The 22,281-nt window shown below is 40.9% G+C and overlaps 1 protein-coding gene across 1 annotated transcript in view; it reads left to right on the forward strand.

Annotated features, from left to right (window-relative positions):
• ADCY7 (adenylate cyclase 7) overlaps nucleotides 1-22,281 on the forward strand; it is an 87,870-nt gene that overhangs the window by 14,931 nt on the left and 50,658 nt on the right. The window contains exon 2 of the mRNA XM_051979816.1: nucleotides 19,704-20,205. Within this exon, the coding sequence (XP_051835776.1) occupies nucleotides 20,035-20,205 (171 nt within the window). The 5' untranslated portion in view covers nucleotides 19,704-20,034. The remainder of the gene's footprint in view (nucleotides 1-19,703; nucleotides 20,206-22,281) is intronic.

The following is a 22,281-nucleotide window of genomic DNA, read 5'->3' on the forward strand; positions in this document are numbered from 1 at the left end:
ATTTAAAAATATTTTTGTTTACAATAATCTAGCATACGATTTTATGTATAGCAGGTACTTAACCAATGTTTGTTGAATGAATGACATATTTCTAGTCTCCAAAGTTTTATTTATTTATTCTATTTTTATTTTTAAAAATATTGTTTCATTTTTCCAAATGCATACAAAGATTTTTTTCAGCATTCACTTTTGCAAAACCTTGTGTTCTGAATTTTTCTCCCATTCTCCACCCTTTTACTAAGGCCCCCTCTCCAAGAAAGCAAGCAATCCAATATAGAATGAATATGTGCAATTCTTCTAAACATATTTCCATATTTGTCATGCTATGCAAGAAAAATCAGATGAAAAAGGAAAACAAAAAACATGAGAAAGAAATAAAAAATAAGCAAACAACAACAACAAAAAAGGTGAAAATATCATGCTTTGATCTGCATTCAGTCTCCATAGTTCTCTCTCTGGATGTGGATGGCACTTTACATCCCAAGTCTATTGGAATCTCCTTGAATCACCTCATTGTGGAAAAGAGTTAAGTCCATCAGAGTTGATCATCACATAATTTTGCTGTTACTGTGTACAATGTTCTCTTGGTTCTGTTCACTTCACTCAGCATCAGTTCATGTAAGTCTTTCCAGGTTTTTCTGAAATCTGAAATCAGCCTGCTCATCATTTCTTATAGAACATTCCATTATATTCATATACTATAACTTATTCAGCCATTCCCTAACTGGTGGGCATCCACTGAATTTCCAGTTCTTTGCTACTACAAAAAGGTCAGCAATGTTTTAAAACGGTTTTACTGACTGGGTACAGTATAAATTCATGTAACCAAACTTTAACTGGACTTTCAATATGGTATGGCAATTTTTTTTATTTCTCCATAATACATGTTCTCTCTCACTTTACACAGAAGTTACTAAAAAAATCTTCTCTTCCTTCTACAAACATCCCACCAGCTCACTCCCTCTTAACTGAGGACTTGTCCCTTTACTGGAGAAAAAAAAAAAAAATCAAAGCCATTCAACCTAAGCACTCTCTTCTTAAAATTCCTTGTCATCATTGCCTAATCTCTTCCTGTCTCCCATCTCTGACAATGAAGTTCTTTTTTAAAAAATTAAATTTATTTCGGTGAACAGGCGTTTATTTGCTGTTCCTCCTACTTCCTTCCTCTATCCACTGAAAAAGAAAAAAAGAAAAACAAAACTTTCGTAACAAATTTTCATAGTAAAACAAAACAAATTCTGAAGTTGCCCATGTCCAAAAATGTGTATTTCCTTTTGCACATTTATTCCATCACCTCTCTATCGGAAAGATGGATTCCTCTGGTTCTCAGTAGCTCAAGGCTAACCACCATACGAGTATGTCTGATCTCATCTTTTTTGTCTTCACATTGAAGTTTCAAAGGTCTACCTTTTCTCTCTGATCACCTATCTACTGATTTCTTCTCTGTTGCCTTTACTCTGACCCAAGTTTTCCCTGTTCTTAAAAAACTTTGGCTATTCCCTTCCTTCTTTCCCTCAGGCTGTACCTACCTTGGACCCTATCTCTCACTTTCCTTTCTTAACCAAACTCTTGAAAAAGCTGTCTGTACTAATCTCTCACTCATTCCTGAACCCTTTGCAATCTGGATTTTCACTGGAGTAATTCATTCTACTGAAAGTGCTTTTTCTCTTAAATGCTAAATCATTTGGCAATGATAATTTGTCAATTCTTGCCTTTTTAAAAAATATAAACAAATTTCTCTCTCTCTCTCTCTCTCTCTCTCTCTCTCTCTCTCTCTCTCTCTCTTGGTAAAGCCACCATGGAGGTTCCATGTGTCCTAGGCTGGTAACCTTTTTTTTTTTTTTTTAATTATATCTTTTTATTTACAAGATACATGCATGGGTAATTTTTCAACATTGACAATTGCAAAATCTTTTGTTCCAATTTTTCCCCTCCTTCCCCCCACGCCCTCCCCTAGATGGCAGATAGTCCAATACATGTTAAATGTTAAAGTATATGTTAAATACAATATATGCATACATGTTTATACAGTTATTTTGCTACACAAGAAAAATCAGATCAAGAAGGAAGAAAAAGAAAAACTGAGAAAGAAAACAAAATGCAACCAAATAACAGAGAGAGTGAGAATGCTATGTTATGGTCCATTCTGTTCCCATGGTTCTCTCTCTGGGTGTAGATGGCTCTCTTCATCACTGAACAAGTAGAACTGGTTTGATTCATCTTATTGTTGAAGAGGGCCACGTCAATCAGAATTGATCATTATATAGTATTGTTGTTGACATATATAATGATCGCCTGGTTCTGCTCACTTCACTCAGCATCAGTTCATGTAAGTCTCTCCAGGCCTCTCTGAAATCCTCCTGCTGATCATTTCTTACAGAACAATAATATTCCATAACATTCATATACCACAATTTATTCAGCCATTCTCCAATTGATGGGCATCTACTCATTTTCCAGCTTCTAGTCACTACAAACAGGGCTGCCACAAACATTTTGGCACATACGGGTCCCTTTCCCTTCTTTAGTATCTCTTTGGGGTATAAGCCCAGTAGAAACACTGCTGGGTCAAAGAGTATGCACAGTTTGATAACTTTTTGAGCATAGTTCCAAATTGCTCTCCAGAATGGCTGGCTCCATTCACAACTCCACCAACAATGTATCAGTGTCCCAGTTTTCCCACATCCCCTCCAACATTCTGCATTATCTTTTTCTGTCATCTTAGGCAATCTGACAGATGTGTAATGGCCAGGCTGGTAACCTTGATGTTATTCTGGGCTTCTCTCTCCCCCTTATTCCCTATATACTAGTCAGTTGGGGCCCTCACACCCAGCCCTTTCTCTCTCTATTCACACAGTTGACATCTTAATTCAGGCCTTCATTATTTCTCAACTGGATTATTGCAATGGCATCCTTGTTGGACTCAAGTCTCCCCCAACTCCAATTCATCCCACAGATTTCTGCCAAAGTAGTTTTTCTTCAGTCCAGATGTAAACATGACATTTCTCCAGTGCCTTCCTCTTATACAATCTGCTCTGTTTAGCATTTCAAGCCCATCACATCTTGTCCCCAGTTTATCTTTCCATCCTTTTTAGACACTTTTCCCACGTAGTCTGGCTAAACAGCTGAACTAGTTTTGTTTCTATTCCTCACCCACATTATTCCTTTATCTCTGTGCCCTTGTATGAGCCATCCTCTATGCCTGGAATGCACTTTCTCACAACTTCTGCCTCATATAGTCCCTTTTTTTTTTTTTTTTTTTTTTGGATGTAATTTTTTTTCTTGTGAATTCACATTCATCTGACTCTTTTGTTCCCCAGAAAGCAATTTTTCAGAAATCTCACATTTGAAATCTAAGTAAAAATTCTTAAACAATTTATAAATAACTTAAATTAAAACTGGATGTAATTCTTAAAAAGAAAGAAAGAAAGAAAGAAATGTACTTGATAACATATTTTCAGTTTCATGTGTCTTTTTTTTTTGGCAAGGCAATTGTGCTTGAGTCACTTGCTCAGGGTCACAAAGCTAATAAGTATTAAATGTCTGAGGCTGGATTTGAACTCTCAAGTCCTCCTAACTCTTAATTGGTACTGCACCATCTACTGCACCATCAAACTGACTTCATCTTTTTTTTTTTTTTAAATAATACTATTATGGAAATGCTTGTTTTATTATATAAATTGAAAATAAAATAAATAAATTTTAAAAAGAATAATTACCTATTAAAGTTGTTAGTTTTAAAAAAAATGAAAAAAAGGATGCAAATGAAATGCTACTTTCCTGAGCTCCCCAATTGTTGTTGGTTTTTTTTTTTTTTTTTTTTTGGTTAATTTTGAAATTTTCAATAGTATTTTTTTCCTCCTAAGGCAACTGGAGTTAAGTGACCTGCCCTGGGTTGCACAGCTAGGAAGTATTAAGTGTTTGAAGTCAAATTTGAACTCAGGTCCTCCTGATTTCCCGGCTGGTGCTCAATCCACTGCACCACCTAACTGGTCCTCAATAGTATTTTATTTTCAAAATACATGTAAAGATAGTTTTCAACATTTGCTTTTTTTTTTTTTTTTTGCTGAGGCAATTGGGATTAAATGACTTGCCCAGGGTCACACAGCTAGGAAGTGTTAAGTGTCTGAGATCAGATTTGAACTCAGCTTCTCCTGACTTCAGGGCTGGTGCTCTATCCACAGCAACATCTAGCTGCCTCTCAACATTTGCTTTTGCAAAACTTTGTGATCCAAACTTTTCTCCTTCTCTCCCTTACTCCCTCCTCCTCCCCCCCAATACAGCAAATCATCTGATTTAGATTACATATGTGTAATTCTTTTAAACATTTCCATATTTGTCTTGTGAAAGAAAAGCTCCCCAACTGTTAATGCCCTCTCTTGTTTAATTATCTGGTATATAACTACTTTGTATTGATTCTGGTATATATTCTTGTGGTTGTACTTAGATATACACTTATTTCTTCCATTAGAATAAAAGGTCCTTCGTGGCTCTCTTTAACAATGAGATGATTCAGACCAGTTCCAATGATCTTGTGATGAAGAGAGCCGTCTGCACCCAGAGAGAGGTCTGTGCAAACTGAGTATAGATCAAAACATAACATTTTCTCTCTTTTTTGTTGTTGTTTGCTTGCATTTTGTTTTCTTTCTCATTTTTTTTTCCTGTTTGTCTAGTAATCATCTAGATTGTCTAGATCTTGTTTCTGATAAGACACTACTTGGCTAGTAGTCCAGTGAGATAACTGTATAAACATGTATGTATATATTGGATTTAACATATATTTCTACCATATTTAACATATATTGGACTACTTGCCATCTGGGGGAGGAATGGGTGAAGGGGGGAATTGGAACACAAGGTTTTGCAAGGGTTAATGTTGAAAAATTATGCATGCATATGTTTTGAAAATTAAAAAGCTTTAATTTAAAAAAAGAATAAAAGGTCCTTGAGGGAATAAATTCTTTCATTCTTTATATTTGTCTCTCTAATGCTTAATACATAGATGGGACTTAATAAATATTGGTAGATTGATATTATTAGAGTAAGGGATAAGAGAGAAGCAGGAATTGGAGGAAGTTGGAAAAAGAAGCTTTAGGAAAGCTCTGTCAAATTAATTGAATTCAGTAAACATTTATTGTGTAGAAAGTACTGGGCTGGTTTTTAGAAGAATATAAATGGGGCACAATCTTTGGAATCAGAGAGCTTGTGTCTAAGATTAGGTGGGAATGTCATAGCCATAATACACCACAACATTATATCATAAGTGTTGTTAGAAAGATGCAATATGTATTATGAGAAGATAAGTGGGGAAGAAGGGTTTCATGGAGTATAGTGAGAGATTTGGGCTTTATATCGTGAGTAATGATTCATCAGGTTAAAATGGATAGAGAGGATGGTCTAGGCCATAGAGGCAGATTGGGAATGGTGAAGGAAAGTCAAATGGGAGGTGGTGAAATCTTGCATTCTCTTCAAGGTCCACTCAGCTGGAGTTACACCTTCCATATGGAGCCTTCCCAGTCCACAGAGAAGTTGTCATCCTTTAAACTTACTTTTTGGGCCACACTTTGGACAATCACATAGCAGTCTATGTCAAAATGACTCTTTTGGCCTGTTGGCCAAGATTAAGTATAATTTTTTTGTTTCATATCCTCTTCTCTTGTTATTTCAAAATCCAGAGTTAAAAGGGATTGTAGAGACTTACCTGGTTCAATAACTTTATTAAAAATTTAATTAAAATTTAAAATGCCAGTTAATTGGCATTTACTTTTTCTCACTTTAACTCATTGGGAGAAAGCAAAGCAAATTTCTGCTTTAGATATGTCCAGAAATATCTGTCTTCTTTCTACATCTTGAATCCATCACCTCTCTTTCATTAGGTGGGCAGCCTGCTTCCTCAGCAGTACTTTGGAATCACTGGTCACTACATGGTTCAGAGTTGTGAAATCTTTCTAATTTGTTTGTGTTTAGAATGTTTTCCTAAATTATTCTCCTGCTTTTGCTCACTTCTCTCTGCATCAGTTCAGAATCACTTCATTATACAGAGGAGAGAATTAAGACTGAGGAAAGGAAGGGATTATTTCAAGATCACACTCATAGCCTAGGGGCTGATCTGGGACAAGAATCCTTGTCTCTTTGCCCACCATGGGACACTTTTTCAAATACATGGGATTTGCTCCAAGAAAGGAAAAGTAACAGTTTTCAACAATTGTTTGAACTGCTGCTGTTTGTAAGATCAGGTTCTGTGGAGGAACCAGAGGAAAACTGAGCTTCCAGTCTAGCTAAAAGCTAATAATAATAGCTAACATTTGTGCATCTATGTGTGTGTGTCAGATATCATGCTAACTGTAAGGATCTCATTTGATCCTTATAACATTCCTTCTCCCCTGAAGTCTTCCCCCCTCCATTGCCTTCACCCCATATTTCTAGCATCATAGATTTAGAGCTGGCAGGGATCCAGCTCTAAATTATATTGTAAATATAATATTATAATTAATCTTTATTAATTATTATTAATATAATATATGTTAATTATATAGTTCAACCCTCCTCATTTAAGAGAGGAGGAAATTGAACCTCCAAAAGACTTAGGTGCTATTATTATTACTATTTTTAGTTTTTACTTTTACTATTTTACTATTAACAGTAATCACTATTATTAGTATCATTATTCATGAGGAAACTGAGGCAAAGAGATGTATTATTTTTCAGGGTCACAAAGTATATGAGACTGAATTTCAATTCAGGTCTTTCTGACTCCAGATGTAGTCCTCTCTATGCATTGTGTGTCTCGATGGGACCAACTCCATGAGTGGAAAAGGTTCAAGGAAGAAATTCTAGAATTGCCACCCTCCCTGCTTTCAAATGGTCCTAATTAGTGGAAGTCTGAGTAGGTATGGTTTGTCCTTGGAATACCTGAGTTTCTCCAAGATTGGGAAGCACCATGGCTCAGATGTTGCCACTTATGATAAATGTAAATGTCTTTTTCTATGCCCCCCCTCTACTCCCTCTCCCACCACCCCATGGAAATGCTTTCAAAAGCTATTCTGCTGTTTTAGCGCTTCTGTTTCCTCTTGTGGTCAGCAAGATGGAGGAGGCTCTTGGAGGGGAGTCTGCAGGCTAGAGGTCACAGCCTCATCTGGGAAGCACTAACCATTCTCTCTCCAGCCTGAGGACTTTTATTTTGCTGATGAGGAATCTGAGGCCCAGAGAGAAGTAGTTTATCTTAGGGCAGCTTTCAAAGAGAAAGGCTCCTCCCAGTTACCAGGTTCGGTTTTCTCACAAGACCATGATGAGGAATTCCCCCTTCCCCCCCCCAAGTCTTCCCTCCCTCCATTGACTTCACCCAGTATTTCACAGATTTAGAGCTGGCAGGGATCCAGCTCTAAATTATATAATATAATTGGTATTTATTGATTATTAATATAATAGTATTTATATTAGTTATGTAGTTCACCCGCCCTCATTTAAGAGAGGAGGAAAATGAACCCCCAAAAGATTCAGGTCACCCAGGTGGTAAGTGGCCGAGGGGCCGTTCCAAGCCAGGTCCTCAGGCTCCAGCCCATTGTTCTTTCTCCTGAACCACTGAAGCCGGCATTGAAATACTCGATTTTCCACCCCTGGAGAAGGGAGCATTTCTACTTCCTTCATCTCAAGTTTGAAGAAAGCAGAAGTTTGATAGCGAACTGAGGAGAAGAAAAACAAATGAACTGGGCCGGACGCGCTCACTTCTTTTGGGGCAGCTGGTCTTCCTGTTTCACAAGCCTGGGTGGGGAGATCCTCATCTCTTGCCTACATGGACCCTGAGCGAGGCGGAGTGACCTTTGGTTGGGCCCCAGAACCTCCCGTGGCTCCTCAGGCTCTCCCAGTGCGGCTCCTCAGGCTCTCCCAGTGCGGCTCCTCGGGCTCTCCCAGTGCAGCTCCTCGGGCTCTCCCAGTGCGGCTCCTCGGGCTCTCCCAGTGCGGCTCCTGCTTCTGCGCTTTCCCTCCCATTCGATCCCTTCCCTGATGTCCGGAAGCTCTTGCTCTCTGGGCCATCTCCTTGGGCGCTGCCCCCTGTGCTGCTTCTTATCTTCGCACAGCATCATTGTCTCAGAGCTTAGAAGGAAGCCCGGCCGTCCAGCCTGCCCCTCCACCAGACCGACAAGCGGCCCCCTTCCCCTGCGTCTGGACGCCACTAGGTGGTTTCCCTTCTTCCCTTCCCAAATCCGGCCTCAGTCTGCGGCCTCCCCCAGCCCTGGCCCCGGGCCGCAGTAGCGTCAGTCTCTGGCAGGGAAGCAGCGCAGGCTTTCGCTTTTTCTCCAGAGAAAATATCCAGGGAAAGTTTCCCCGTATCTCCCCTCCTACAGTTGGGCTGGTCCTCCCCGAGGGGCTGGTTCCTCGGGCCTTGGGGAAGCTGCCTGAAGCTGTGTGGCTTAGACCTGAGCGAACAACCTCTTCCCCTCAGCCCTGCCACCTTCATTCCGAAGGCCTTGCTCTCACTGGCTCTCATTTGAAGGGAAGGGGTAAGGTCCCAAGCTGGTCTGGGAGCTGTGAACCATGGCCAGCCTCTGGTACCTCTGAGAGCCCTGCCTCGTGGCCTTTCACAGGCTGACATCCTAAGGGAGAGGAAGGAAACATTTCAGAGCCCATCCTTGAGTGACTGAGCATAGATAGTGGAGAGGATGCAACCATAAAATTAAAAGGAAAGCCAGAGGGAAGCTCACCTCTGCAGGTGAGACCTATTCTCAATCTTCCTGGCTAATGCGCTGAGCCCGAGCTTGGGGGAATTTACGTCTATGAAATTGGATACATGGGTACATGGCTAGAAATGGTGGCCAAATCTGAAGTCACTGACTTTCTCGGAATTGGGCCTGGACGATCATAGTTGAAGTCAGGGTCATCTCTTATGTTTTAGAAAGGCTATCGTCTCTCGCTGGCTCTAATTTGAAGGGACTAGGGTAAGGTACCAGGGAATTGTATGAAAGCTAGACTTTTGGAGCTGTGAACCAGAAAACCTGGGTTTGCATCCTGACTGCCGTGTCCTACTGTCCCAATTTTGGGCAGGCCATTTCCTCTGATTTCTAAAATGAGGGGCTAGAATAGATGACCTCTAAGATAATCCTGTAATCCCTTTTTAGAACTAGGGGCTAGGTGCCAATTAGGGCAAAACACTTTCTTTCAAATCTCCTTCCCCTTCCCCTCTCCTTCCCCCTCATCTCCCCCCCCCCCCCATTTTATGATTTAGTAGTTCTTTTGTTCGGGTCCAAATCCTTCCACCATATTCTCCCCTTGTCCTCCCTCCCTGAGTTTCTGAAGCAGTGATTCTCTGGACCATCCACTTTGACTCTGAACCACATTTTGCCTCTTGTTAGATTCATAACATCAGCATTTCAGAGCCTGGGAATTATCCTAGAGATCTTCCCTTTGAGGATGATTCCCCGAATCCTCATACCTATTCATGCCTACCACAGTGGGATTTTCTTTCCATGCTGCCTGGCCTAGGCCTAGAGGTGAAGGAATGGGAGAAGGAGAAGGGAAGGCAAAGATCTGAAAACAGTAGCATTCCACAGAAAATGGGAACTGAAAGGAGCTATGGGTAAGTTGTTCCTTTTCAGTGTCTGCCACAAATCAGCCCCCTAATTTCTCTTTAACTTCTATCACTGACTAATGTTATTTTGGGGAAATCACTTCCTTTCTCAGTTTCCTTCTTTGTAAAATGAGACTTAACTCTGTTGTCTCTATGATCCCTTCCAAGTCTAATAGTTTATGCTCCTACTGTGATAGGTTAAGCCTTTAAAAACAAGTAACCTTATTAATGTGAGACACAGCGTAATATAGTGGCTGGAGGGCTGACCTTGGAATCTGAAAGTCTCTAACATATATTGGCTATAACTCATATTTGGGCAAATCACTCTTTGAAGTCTGTCAAGCAGTTAAGTTGCCGATCTCCAGTAGTGGAGGGAGCTTCTACACCAGGAGTTTTTTGTACAGATTGAACCAGAGGTCTAGAGGTCTCTGACTTCCCTCTTTTCCCAGCATAGGTAACTTGTGCTGTTTCTAAGCCGTTTCCTATTCATTGTCTCTTTTGGACCTGACAGTGGTCCCAGAGATCCAGCCTGGGCTATGGATAATAAAGCAGGAAATTGAAAGCTAACTGCCATTTTTTTCAGGCCATTCTGACTGAAGTGGGACCTTTCCCAGCTAGGAGACTGTGTATCCTAGTGACCAGAACTTTGTTTTTTTATCATGCATAGGACCCCACTTCCTTTTTCTCTGTACTAAAAAGATGAACTTTGAGGTGTATTATGACCATGGAAAAGCTTGCTGGGGTTTTGAACAGGGAAACCTAATTTTTCCTTCCCAAATAAGCTCTAAAAGTGTCAGTTTGGGTTCGCCAGGCTTGCGTGCCTGGGTTGCCATGGTTTCCTTCTCCATCTAAACAGGGCTCAGAACCCAGGAAAAAGTATTCCCAATGGGCTTATTTGCTGAGAAAGCTACTTTTTTGGTGGAGGGAGTGGCCAGGTTGAATTCGACTCAGCTCAGCAAATTCTTGAGAGCTTTCAGTGTGCCCAGCCCAGGGCTAGGCACTGTCCCCAGGACTCAGACCTACTCCTTGCCCTTAAAGGGATTATAATTTTTTGGGGGAAGACAAGATGAATGCATAAGGGAACTCAGAGAACAATACAGGACAGGATATGATTCAGCCTATGTGTTGGAGGAGATCACAGATGGAGAGTTGGAAACCATCTAGTCTAACCTGCTCATTTCACAGATGAGGAAACTTAGATCTGGAGAGATCATGCAATCATACTTGTCCATGGCTGCACAGGTGGTAGGGAAGAGTAGTATGCAATCGGAGGACCTCCAGCTCCAAGTCTAGATCAGACAGGAAAAGCCCAATTAGCTTTTAGCCCATATTAGCCCATAGCCAAATATGTGCTAGAGGGATCAGAGAAGCCCAGGGAGGAATTCACCTTTGACCTGGGCTCCAATCAATACTGTATTTGCATTGATTAAGAAGAGAGTTCTCAGATTTTTTAAAAACTTCTTTTAAACTTTTTAAACCCATATTTTAAGGCTTAGTTTAAATGTGATCTCCTTGCAGCCTTCTCTGACCTGATCCCTGCACTTCCTCCCTGATTTGACTTTCATAGATTGTGTAGTGAGATCATATAGTTAGAGCCAGAAGACTGAGGCTATTGAGTTCTGCCCTTTTTTTTTTTTACAGATAAGGAAACTGAGGCTCAGAAATAAATGACTCCCTCAGGATAAGACAGAGAGTGTCAGAAGATGGATTTGAACTCAGGTTCTCTAACTTCAAAGCCAGTGCTCTTTTCTTTTATTCCTTTTTTGTTCTTCTTTAATCTATAGCGCGGTTGGCAGGTGTATGGATGGGGGACTCTGGTGTGAGGGCTGCTCCTTCACCTTCGAGGTCCACCTGGCTGGCCCAGCTCTCACGTGGGGCTCCAAGAGGCAGCAGCAGGTGCAGCGGCCAGTCTGGGCAGGCTGAGGGTGGTGGACAGGCCAGAGTCCGCAGTGAGCGAAGCCTTCCCAGGTGGAAGGGTGGACGGGGGCAGTTTGCCAGGACGGCAGCTGAAGCCAGCTCTGGGACGGTGCTGTGCCCTCTGGGCCATCTTCAGTCCTGGCTTTGCCCGACCTCAGTGACTGTCAAAGAGGCTGCTGATTTTGTGAAACTGCTTCACTTAAATCCACTACAAGAAAACATGGCTTGCTTAGAATATTGTCAGTCTTCCTAAAGGGAGAACAGTATTATAGCCCTCTGTGCTCTCATCTTGTTTCCATGGTGAGCTCCCACGATGTCCTGGGTGGGCTTTGGGCCATTTCTGCACTCTAGGTGCGAGAATGCTTGTTATGTGAAGCCAGTCTGTCTTGCTCTCAAGCTCCTGATCACACCCTTAGTCTCTTCTTCTTTCCCCAATTTTGGGCTGCAACCTTCATCCTCTAGAGGCAAAGACGTGAGGGTTCCCCATCCACCGATAGCCAGGTTTGGGGAGGGAGGAGAATAAGTGGAATTTGTTGGTTAAAAACGCTCCAGTGAGAGAACTACATTTGAAAAGCCTTTAAAATGTTTGTTAAAAAAGTTTTCTAATGTATGTGGCTGTTGAAATTTAAAAAAAGATTATTGAACTCTTGCTAATGTTAGGGGACAAAAAAACCAAAACATTCCTGCCCTCAAGGAGCTGACCATTATATTTCTTGCTGTTCAGTAGTATCTGACTGTGACTCTACCGACCAGAGCAATACCACTATTGTCCGTGGGCTTCCTTGGCAAAAATACTGGAGTGGTCTGTCGTTTCCTGCTCCAATGGATTAAGGTAAATGGAGGCTAAATAAATTTCCCAGGAGCACAAAACTAGTAAATGTTTGAAGCCTAATTTGAACTTGGATCCCCCAGACTCTGGGGAAACTGGGTGGCACAGTGAATAGAACACCAGGTTTGGAATAAGGAAGACTCATCTTCATGAGTTCAAATCTGGCCTCAGATACTTACTAGCAGTGTATCCCTGGCAAATCACTTAATCCTGTTTGCCTCAGTTCCTCACCTATAAAATGGGCTGGAGGAAGAAATGGCCAGTCTCTTCAGTATCTTTGCCAAGAGCCATTCCTCCCTTCAAAAAATGGGGTTCTTGAAGAGTCAGACTGAAAATGAGAGAACAGCGAAATTTTTTGACTTAGACCCGGCGTTCAAACCATTGTGCCACCTACCTGATTCTATAATTTTAATGGATGTTATTATATAGGAGTGTGCTGGCAAATGTTTACTAATGCCTCTCTTGGAGACAAACTATACCCGAAACACACTAAGTTTTGCTGCATTAACATGTTCTCCACCACTTTATTAAGACTTGACAATTAACAGAACAGTAAATCAAGTCCTGATTTGTGGTGCTGTTCTTTTCCAAGGTGTGAATGTTTATCCTAAAAATGTAACAATGAGCTCTCTAATTGGTGTAGCATATACCAAATAACAAACATATACCATATAACAAACCCTGAAAGGTTTGTTTTAAGTGCTGTTTTTATAGATGTGTGAAGTGAAATGTGATTTAAATGGTTTGTATCAAATGATTAGATTTCACTCAGTATGTTTCCTCAGCTGGACTCAATCCAGTAAACATTTATTGAGGGCTTACTGTGTGACAGACGTTGTGTGTTAAGCACTGAGGATACAATTAATGAAAAGAAAGATGGCTCTCACCCTCAAGAAATTAATGGAGGCAGGATGCAAAAGGAAAGGTTGGGGGAGATGTATGAGAGAGATGGAGAAACAGAGATAGAGACAAAGAGAGACAGAGAGAGACAGAGAGACAGAAAGAGAGACAGAGATAGAGACAGAGACAGAGACAGAGATAGAAACAAAGACAGAGAGAGAGACAAAGAGACAGAGAGACAGAGAAAGAAACAAAGACAGATCGAGAGAGAGAGAGACAGATAGAGATAGAGAGAGATAGAGACAGAGACAGAGAGAGACACACAGAGACAGAGAGAGAGAGAGAGAGAGAGAGAGAGAGAGAGAGAGAGAGAGAGAGAAAAGAGGGAGGAAAGGAGAGCAGGAAGGAGAGAGAGAGATACAGGGACAGAGATAAGGAGAGGGAAGAAGGGAGGAAGGGAAAGAGAGACAAGGAGAGAGAAGAGAGAGATAGATAATCACAGAAAGAAAGAAAGAGAGAAAGAGACAGACACACACGGAGAGAACTCTGTGCTGTGGACTAAACCAAGAGTGCTCTCCTTAAAGGGAGGCATTGGGAGGAGTTTGGTACTCCACCCTGTAGCCTTCTAATCAGAAGGGAGACGAGACCCAGCCTTCAGCTATCAACATCATGATGAGATTAGAGGTGATGAGCTTTAACCTGGGAAAAGCTTTTTGTTCCATGGCGTTGAAACCCGGCAGTAGATGCACAGTGGAGATGACAGCCAGCTCAGAGTGAGCCATGTTTATTTTCTAGAGAAATCCTACTGATTCCTAACCAGTTGACTTCTGACAGGTGATTATATTTTGCTTTCCTGAATTCCTTACCCTGCTGAGGGAATGTTCGCTGGGACCAATATCTTGACATTTGTCCCGAGATTGCCTTATAAAGCTACTTGAAACTCTTCCCCGCTACATCCCCGTTCCCTGGTTGTTTCTTCTCGCCACCTGTATCTTTTGGTTTTTTGTGGTCCAGAACCTTCTCTTCAAAGTTCTGTGATGATGGGTGATGGTGACATTTGCAAACCTGGTGAGATTGTCACTTTGGGGGCTCCCTGGTGACGTTCCTGGGATAGGACCCTCTAACCCTACTGAGTAACTGAAATTGTTTAGTTGGGAGCTGCTGCAAGTTGGAGGATGAAGGAGGAAACTTAAAGGGTATTGTTAGAGTGGAATAGGTTTTCTGCGTTGCAACAAGTTAGCTGCACAACTTAGTTGTGGCTTTCAGGCCAAAGGACTGCTGCCTTATACAGGGCCAGGAGCCTCTTAGGCAAAGGACAGTTTGATTGAGAATCCAGAAGCGGTTGGTTCAAATCCAGCTGTCTCAAATCTTTCCAGAACATGGCTTCGGCCATCTGGAAAAACTGGAGAGGATGGTTTCCATAAGGACCAACTATGATTATGGGGCATAATGGAAAGAATGCTTGATTCATAGTCATTGGAGATTTGGCTTTGAATTCCCTGCCTGTCACTTACAAGGTATGATTATAGTTAAGTCACTTCATTTAGGCTGAATTTCTTCCCATGTAAACTGGGCAGGATACAATCCAGAGATGATGGGAGACTTATATGAGATAATGAATGTCAATGCTTTCATAAATCTTAAAGCTGTGTGAATGTTAGCTCTTGTTCCCACAGAGGCAAATTAGAGTTTCTGAGCTGATGTTGCAATTTACTTGTATAGTATACTCTGAGAGGAGGCTGGTAGAAAGGATGCTAACGGCTGTCAAAAGATCCAGATTCTGTTGGTTCTGTTACTACGTATGAGACCCTGAATAAATCATATTCTTTCCCTCAGAAAATGAGAGGGCATCGAATAAATGGTCTCTAAGCTCTCTTCCAATTTTGACAGTTTGTGATTCTGTGATCACTCAATCTTTGTGCCTCAGTTTCTCCATCTGCCAAAATGGGACTTCTAGCCCTTGTATTGCTTGCCTCATTCAGTTGTGAGTCTCCATTGAAGTCACAGATGTGAAAACTCCCTGAAAAGTTAAAAGTGTTGTACAAATGAATCCCATGGGCACTATGCCTTTGAGGGATGCTGACCAACTAGAAAATGGGGCCAGTATGGTAAGGTTTCATCGATGGGTATGGTTAGTATGGAGAAAGAAAGATCTTGGGGTTGGTGGGAAGTGGACCCGATGATTGTCCTTAAAGCCCAAAGGTGCCATTGTGTGCAAGGAAGGATTGAACTGGTTCTGTATGATTATGAAGGACAGAGCTAAGAACAATGGGTGGTGTGTACATGGGATAGGGTAGATTACAATTAAATCAGAACTTTCTAGCCACCAGAATTCTATCTAGACTTTCTCCTTTGATAGTGAGCTCCTTGTCATTAGAAGGCTAGATGATATCTGGAGAATTCTTTCATGGGGTGGGAAGCTGGTCCAGATAATCTGTAAAGTTCCTTCTAGCTCTAGTGTTTGGTGGTCTTAAGAAGTATTTTCATGATTGTTTCTGGAAAGCAGCACTATTGTTAGCCAGGTATGTTCAGAGAGTAGTTAAATGCCCCTTCTCAGCAATAAAAATGTTTTCCACTTTCTAATCTGACTTAGCTGCCAGCTCAGGGTAGGGGTGTGGTGGGGATTATTCCTGGGAGAAGAGCCAAGGGCAACCATGGTGATGATAATTGAGGAGTGAAGAAGCTATGCTCATGTTATCAACCTTAATAAAACCTTACACTGCTCCCACCCCACTCCAGGCCGTACCATAGACTGGGAGGAGGGAAAAGGAGCTGGCTTTCTCTCCTGGTTCCCAGCTTTCATTCTGAGAGTGTCTGTCATTTGGGAGTATCCTGTCACTCATCTCTCAATGCAGTTTTTCTCCCCTTACTCTGGTTGCTATGGAAGCCCCTTTTCATTAATGCTGAAGGATGAGTGCAAACACTGAACTGCCAGCTTTAGCAGCACTTACAAACACTTTGAATATTGTGCCTTTGAATCTGTGTTTTCCTTTTTCCCCCTATTTGGAATTTTATTTGGAAAGGGGGAAGGTAAATGAGGAAAAAAGCAAAGGAGGAAGAAAGGGCACTTGGTTTAAAAAAAATTTTTTTTTCTTGAGAGTATTGATGGAAGGAGGTCAAGAGAGGAAAGATATAATATTCTTCTCTAAAATATAATGTTCTCTGGAAGCAGATTTCTTGGGGGGCTTCTGGAGGCAGCCTTCCTTTCAGTTCAGTGTAATCACCCCTAATGCAGCCAGGAGTTAAAATCCAAATCCTTTATTGTTTGCTTCAAAGTCTTGTCTCCTTCCTTGGGCCCAGTTAGCTTTCTTAGAGGCCTCTCTCTCTTCTTGGTTCCAAGAGCTCCTGCCACTAGTCCTTTGCCTCTGCTAGCTTCTCCCTCTAGCTCCTTCCGAATGTCTCCAGCCAGCACAAAGGTGGAAGATGGAATGAATCTGTCTCCTCTTCTGAGAGCTTCTAGTGGGTTTGTGTGTCTGCCTTGAGAGCTTCTTGCTTATATGCTGTACACTTGCGTATACATCAATCATTATATCACTAGAAAACCATTATTTGTTGTAGGATTAAATCGATCTAAATTAGATTTAACTACTATCTCCTCAATTCCACTTACTTAGCACCTTGTAAAAATCCTAACAGAAAGGGAAAAATAATTTTGAGATAGGACTTGCATATGTGACTTGGTTTGATTGATTAATTTTCTGGACCTCAGTTTCCTCTTCTGTAAGATTAGAGGATCTCAAAGGTTCCTTCCAACTCCAGTTCTGTGATCCTCTGGAATATAACATATTGTGGCAGTGGACTCTGATGCCCTATCTCAATTTTGAAATTTTAGGATTATGGCTGTGTGTATGTGGTGAGCCACAGAGCTGAGGCCAAGAACAGTCTTTTCAGTGACAACTGACATTATTGAGATACTTAGCTGCTTAGTCCAGGTCATCAGGCTTTGCTGGGTTAGATTTTGAGCAGATGTCTATAGAGAATTTATTTTTTTTTAATTAATTTTTTCACCCAAAAGTTATGAGGATCTGAAATAGAGTGCTGGTTATATGAGAAGAAAGGGACCGATGAAAAAATATTCCGGAGATAGAAAACAACAAGATTTGGGAGATAAATGTATATATAAGATCAGGGGATTGCATCTGTTCACTCTGTCCCTTCCAACTTGAAAAATCCCTAATTTTTTTTTATTAGAAATTAAATTTCCTAAAGTTGTATTGTTTTCTTTTAATTATTTGGGCTTATTTGATTAATTGGTTTAATGCACAAAAATCTATTGCTCTGTATAAGGTGCGCTGAAGATGACATTGAAGATTTGAATCTGGGTGATTAGAGAAATGATGGTACCCTTGACAGAAGTGGGAAAGTTCATAAGAAGCATAGGTTTGAGGGAGGGGTAGGAAAGGAAATCAGTCTAGTCTCTTTAGTATGAGGGCAGAAGCTATGAAGACAGTGAGCCAGGTATTTCTTGAGAGCAGGCAGTGCTTCTTATAGGTCTGTGTCTCCTAGGCCTGAATACAACGAGGTGCTTAGGAAAGATAACCTAAAGTGAATAGAAGTTGACCTTTTGATTTAAATTCATCTCTGGGCCTTCTTAATTATAGGATTATAGGTGTCTAAGTTACTCTAAAAATTAAATCTTAGAATGACTTATAGTATTATAGTAATGGAACTGATTAAAAAGATGTACTTGGGAATTCCCCAAAGTAAATCAGTTACATCAATAATAACCCACTGAACTGTTCTCTGTCCATTTTATCTCTCTGCTAGAGTAAGTGAAAATGGAGTTAGAAGACCTAGGTTCAAATGTAGCCTTTTCCAATGACTGCCTCTAGGACCATTGGCAAAATCATTCACTTTCTGGGGCTTTAGTTTTCTTATCAGGGTAGTGAAAGGGTTGAATTAGGGAGCATCTGAAGTTCCTTTCAGGTCTTGGTCTATGATAGTATGTGGTGTTATGTAAAGACCATGGCTCCTGCCTTCAAGGAACTCACAGTTGAATTGGAGAGAAAAAGAACTAGATTCTGGCCAGAATAATAATGAAAAGAGAACAAATGAAGGAGTTGAGGGGATTAGGACATCAAGGAGGTTAGTGTGGAAATTGAGTGACTTCATCCTGTGACTCAGTTCTAGAGCTAGCACAGTTCCTTTTCTGTACAGTTATGGGCCTAGTCTAATTTCTGTCTTGGGAGAAAACTTTATTCAATGTTAAAAATTTGACGGAAAACCCAGTTACTGCGTGAATGGGGAGCTGAGGCATCTTTATCTACAGCTCAAAGATCCTTAGCTGAGGACGAGGTTATCTTGACCAGAAACCCAGTGAGATCCAAAGATTGATGGAAAGTTTTCTCACAATTGTATATCTCAAGCAACACGTGCCTTACCCGAAAATTGGCCTCATACTAATTGATCAGTTATTCTTTCCATGTTCCTTTAATTATTCAGAGACACTTGGGGGAGGGGAGGAAGTGGGACACTTTCTTTTCTGATTTCAGGGGATTGCGTCTGTTTACTCTGTCCCTTCCAACTTGGAAAGATCTTAATCTTTCACCCCAGATTCCCTAAGATTATATATTTTTTAAAAATTAATATGGCTTATTTGATTAACTGTTTTAATATACAAAAGTCTGTCTCACTGTATTCAATGAAGTCTAGCCTAAATTGAGGAGCCCTGGTCACGGTTTGTTGAGCAATTAAATTCATTGCTTAATAAATCAATAAACTTGGAAATCAAGTTGATTGATTTGAAACAACTCAAATCTTTGTTTCCTAAAGCACTTCATCTTTTACCTGCCACATAGATATAAAACCTAGATACAGAACTGTATGTAATTAGATACTAAACTATGTGTATGGACTGAGGGCTGTGGAAGTTTAGGAAAGAATTCTAATTCAGTGTGGATGAGATTAGTCAGAGAAGTCTACAGTGGAAGAATCTTTAAGATGAGTGGGTTTAAGAGAGCCAAGAAGTGACGTTTTGGCTATGAGTTCAGATGCCACAGCCAGACCTAGGGTGTGATTGCTATAAACACTTTTGGTAAGTTTCTAGAAAGTGAGATGTGACCATGGAAAGGAGAGAACATTAACTCTTGGTGTAGTCAGAAGAACAGTGCCCCTAAGAGTTAGAAACCTGTGTTTTGGTCCAGTCTCTGTCACTGGCTTTCTCTTTTCTACACTGCATTTTCCTTATTTTTGTCAAAGGAAGTTGAACTTAATAGCTAAGATCCTCTACCCAGAGGTATCAAACTCATAACTAGCTGGGAATTAAATTAAAATGAATTATTTAACAAGATAAATAAAAATATAATACAACATAGATAATGTAAATTAGTGGTTTTTCTAAGTCAATAAGTGAAGTGGGGAGTTTCAAGTTGAGTTTCATTGTAGTCTTCATCACTGAATATACCTATATAATTTCCATAGTTTGTGGGTATCTAAGAATTGTAACTTCACTTCTGTAGATGTCTGACTTCAGAATTAAGGAAGTCTGTGAGAAGACTCAGCCTCCACCCTCTCCCAGCTTAATTAACTATTTTTTATCTTCTGTTTTTGCAGTTGTTAACATCTATCAAGTGACATTTGCAGCTTCAGTTCAGTCAACAGGAGCCTGCTGGAGAGATGGTTAGAAGTACCTGAGACCAATTAAAGGTGCTCCAGTCTGTAGCAGGGAGTGAGGTCTGTGCTGGCTCCTCAGCCCTTCCCTCCAAGCACTGTACTTAAAGACATTCCTTCTTTCCCTCAGCCTCTTTGTCCTTGGTTCCCAGGAACTGCTTCAGGTTGTGGTGCAAGTTGAGACTGACCAATGTACCTGGGGCAGCAGGGCTCCTTTTTTCTTCCTGAAACCCCTTTTGAACAGTGGAAGAAGACGACACCTGGTTGAGAAAGGATGCCCACCAAGGGGAAATACTTCCTCAATGAGGATGAGGAGTGGAAGAGCAAAGATTCCCGCTATGAGCAGTTCCACCACATGAGCCAACACTACCCTCTCCTGCTCATCTTCCTTTCTATTGCTATCATCTTCTCAGTCATCCTCATCGTTCTTGCCTTCTTCCATGGGGTGAGTGGATTGGTTGGGCTGGTCAGAAAAAGACCAGTCCAGTAATCGGGAGTCCTCTGTTCTAGTTCTGGATCCACCAGCAAACTAGCTCTGTGCTTGTGGTCACGTTCTGTCTCTTAGTCTCCTTTTCCTCCCCTGTGAAATGAGGAAAGGCAGGGGAAAGAAGAGAACAAGCATTTATTAAACTCCAATTATGTACTCCAGGAGGTAGCTGCAATTATTATCTTCATTTTACTGTTGAATTAATTGATGCAGACAAAAATTAAGTGACTGGTCCAAGATTATACCATGTCTGAAGCTGAATTTGAATTGTGGTTTTCCCTTACCCTAGGCTTGCTGGGTCTACTGTGGTAACTTACGTAGGGGACATAGGGTTGGGTTTAGAGTCAGAGTCTATATCTGAGTTCAGATCCTAGTACTGCTATCATACCCATGTCATGCTGAGTAAATCATTTAACTCCACTGACCTCAGTTTCCTCACCTATCATGTGGTGAGAGGGTTTTACTGGATGATCTGTTCCTTCCATCTCTAAATCTCTGATCCCAAGATAAGGATTCCTGCCTTGACAATTTCACAGAATTTTTGTTTGGACCAAATCAATTAATAGATGGGGTAATTTTGAAAATGCGGAAGTATGATATGATGAGGTGGAGGTGTTAGGAAGTCGTTCAGTGGGAGCAGCCTCCTTTCCTCTCCTTGTTCTGCATTCTACTGTGTTTGCTCTTCTGTCTGTTAAGGAGCAAGCAGCAGCCTGGGAATTGAGTTTTGGTCTTCATTCTGACGCTGCCTTGCTTTTTGATTTTTGAGTAATTCACTTTACAATGGGAAGAACTTTATATCCAGAATGAGAGGAGTTGGACAAGCTGGGTTCACATCCCAGTCCTGCTGCTTCCTACTTTCCTGGGCAAATAACTTAAAGCTCTTCAGTTTCCATTTATGTAAAACTGGAGGGGGGATCAGCTAGCTAATCTCTAAGTTCCTTTTATTCTAAATCCTACATTATGAATTATAAATGCATGAATTTATGAATAATAAATGTTATGAATTTCCATCTCCCTTGGTTCTCCCCTTTCCCCCCCATCCATTATTTGCTTTTTCTCACCCTTAGAGGGAAGTGAAGTTGGCTGGCATTTTTATCATATCTAGTCCAGCACATAGCATTCTGATTGGGACTGGGGTGAAGAGTCGATTTCAGTCAGTAAAAACAGCAGTAATAAATAATAATGCTTCAATGACTATAATTTCATGGATGTACATGCTTCTAACAATGCAGCCGGTTTCAACCCATATATCCATGTCTTCTTGTGCGGTGCATTAATAATAATAAAAACAACTCATATAAAGCAGTTATCTCAGTTCTTCACAATGATCCCTATGACTTCAGTAGTTCAACTAATAATATCCCCATTTTGTGAACAAGGAAACTGAGACTTTGAGGAATTAGTTGAATAACTAGTTAGAGGCCATATATTTTAGTAAGGGACAGAGCTGGAAGGGTTCACTGGAAGATGCCCTACAACGAGATAACAGTGTCTTAGAAGAAAAACCCTCAGCAAAAGAGAGTCTTTATAGTGGTTATTATAGGAGGAAGTATAAATCTTGCTTGGGCAGCCTAGGTTCTAGTCCTTATTAGTCTACTTGTCAGTATTTGAGAGAAAATATGGATCAAGACAGTTTTTTAAGGGACCTCCAAGCTGAAAATTGCCCCTTTCATTTGGTACAAATCAATCACTAGATTGGAAGTAGGTCCTTCCTCTCCTCTGAGGCAGAGAAGGCTGAGGTGCCCTCAGGAGGGAGTCCTGCAGATAACTTCAGGGGTTCCCAGAGAGCTGTTGGTTGCCACTCTCTCATCTGGGTCAGTTCTGGAAATCACATCTGCCTCCACCTAAGAGAGGTTTTGGACCTTGTCAGAGAAAAGTCCCGGATGTGAATAAAACATGAGACTCTTAGAAGGAATTTAGAAGAGCAGTCCACAAAGTGTTTTCTTCACACTGTGAGATTGGTAGACAAAGATTTATCAGTAAAGTTTTCGATTTCTTTATCTGTTAAATGAGAATAATAATAAACTACTACTT

The sequence above is a fragment of the Antechinus flavipes genome, chromosome 2, assembly GCF_016432865.1.
Source record: "Antechinus flavipes isolate AdamAnt ecotype Samford, QLD, Australia chromosome 2, AdamAnt_v2, whole genome shotgun sequence".
Classification (NCBI taxonomy): Eukaryota; Metazoa; Chordata; class Mammalia; order Dasyuromorphia; family Dasyuridae; genus Antechinus; species Antechinus flavipes.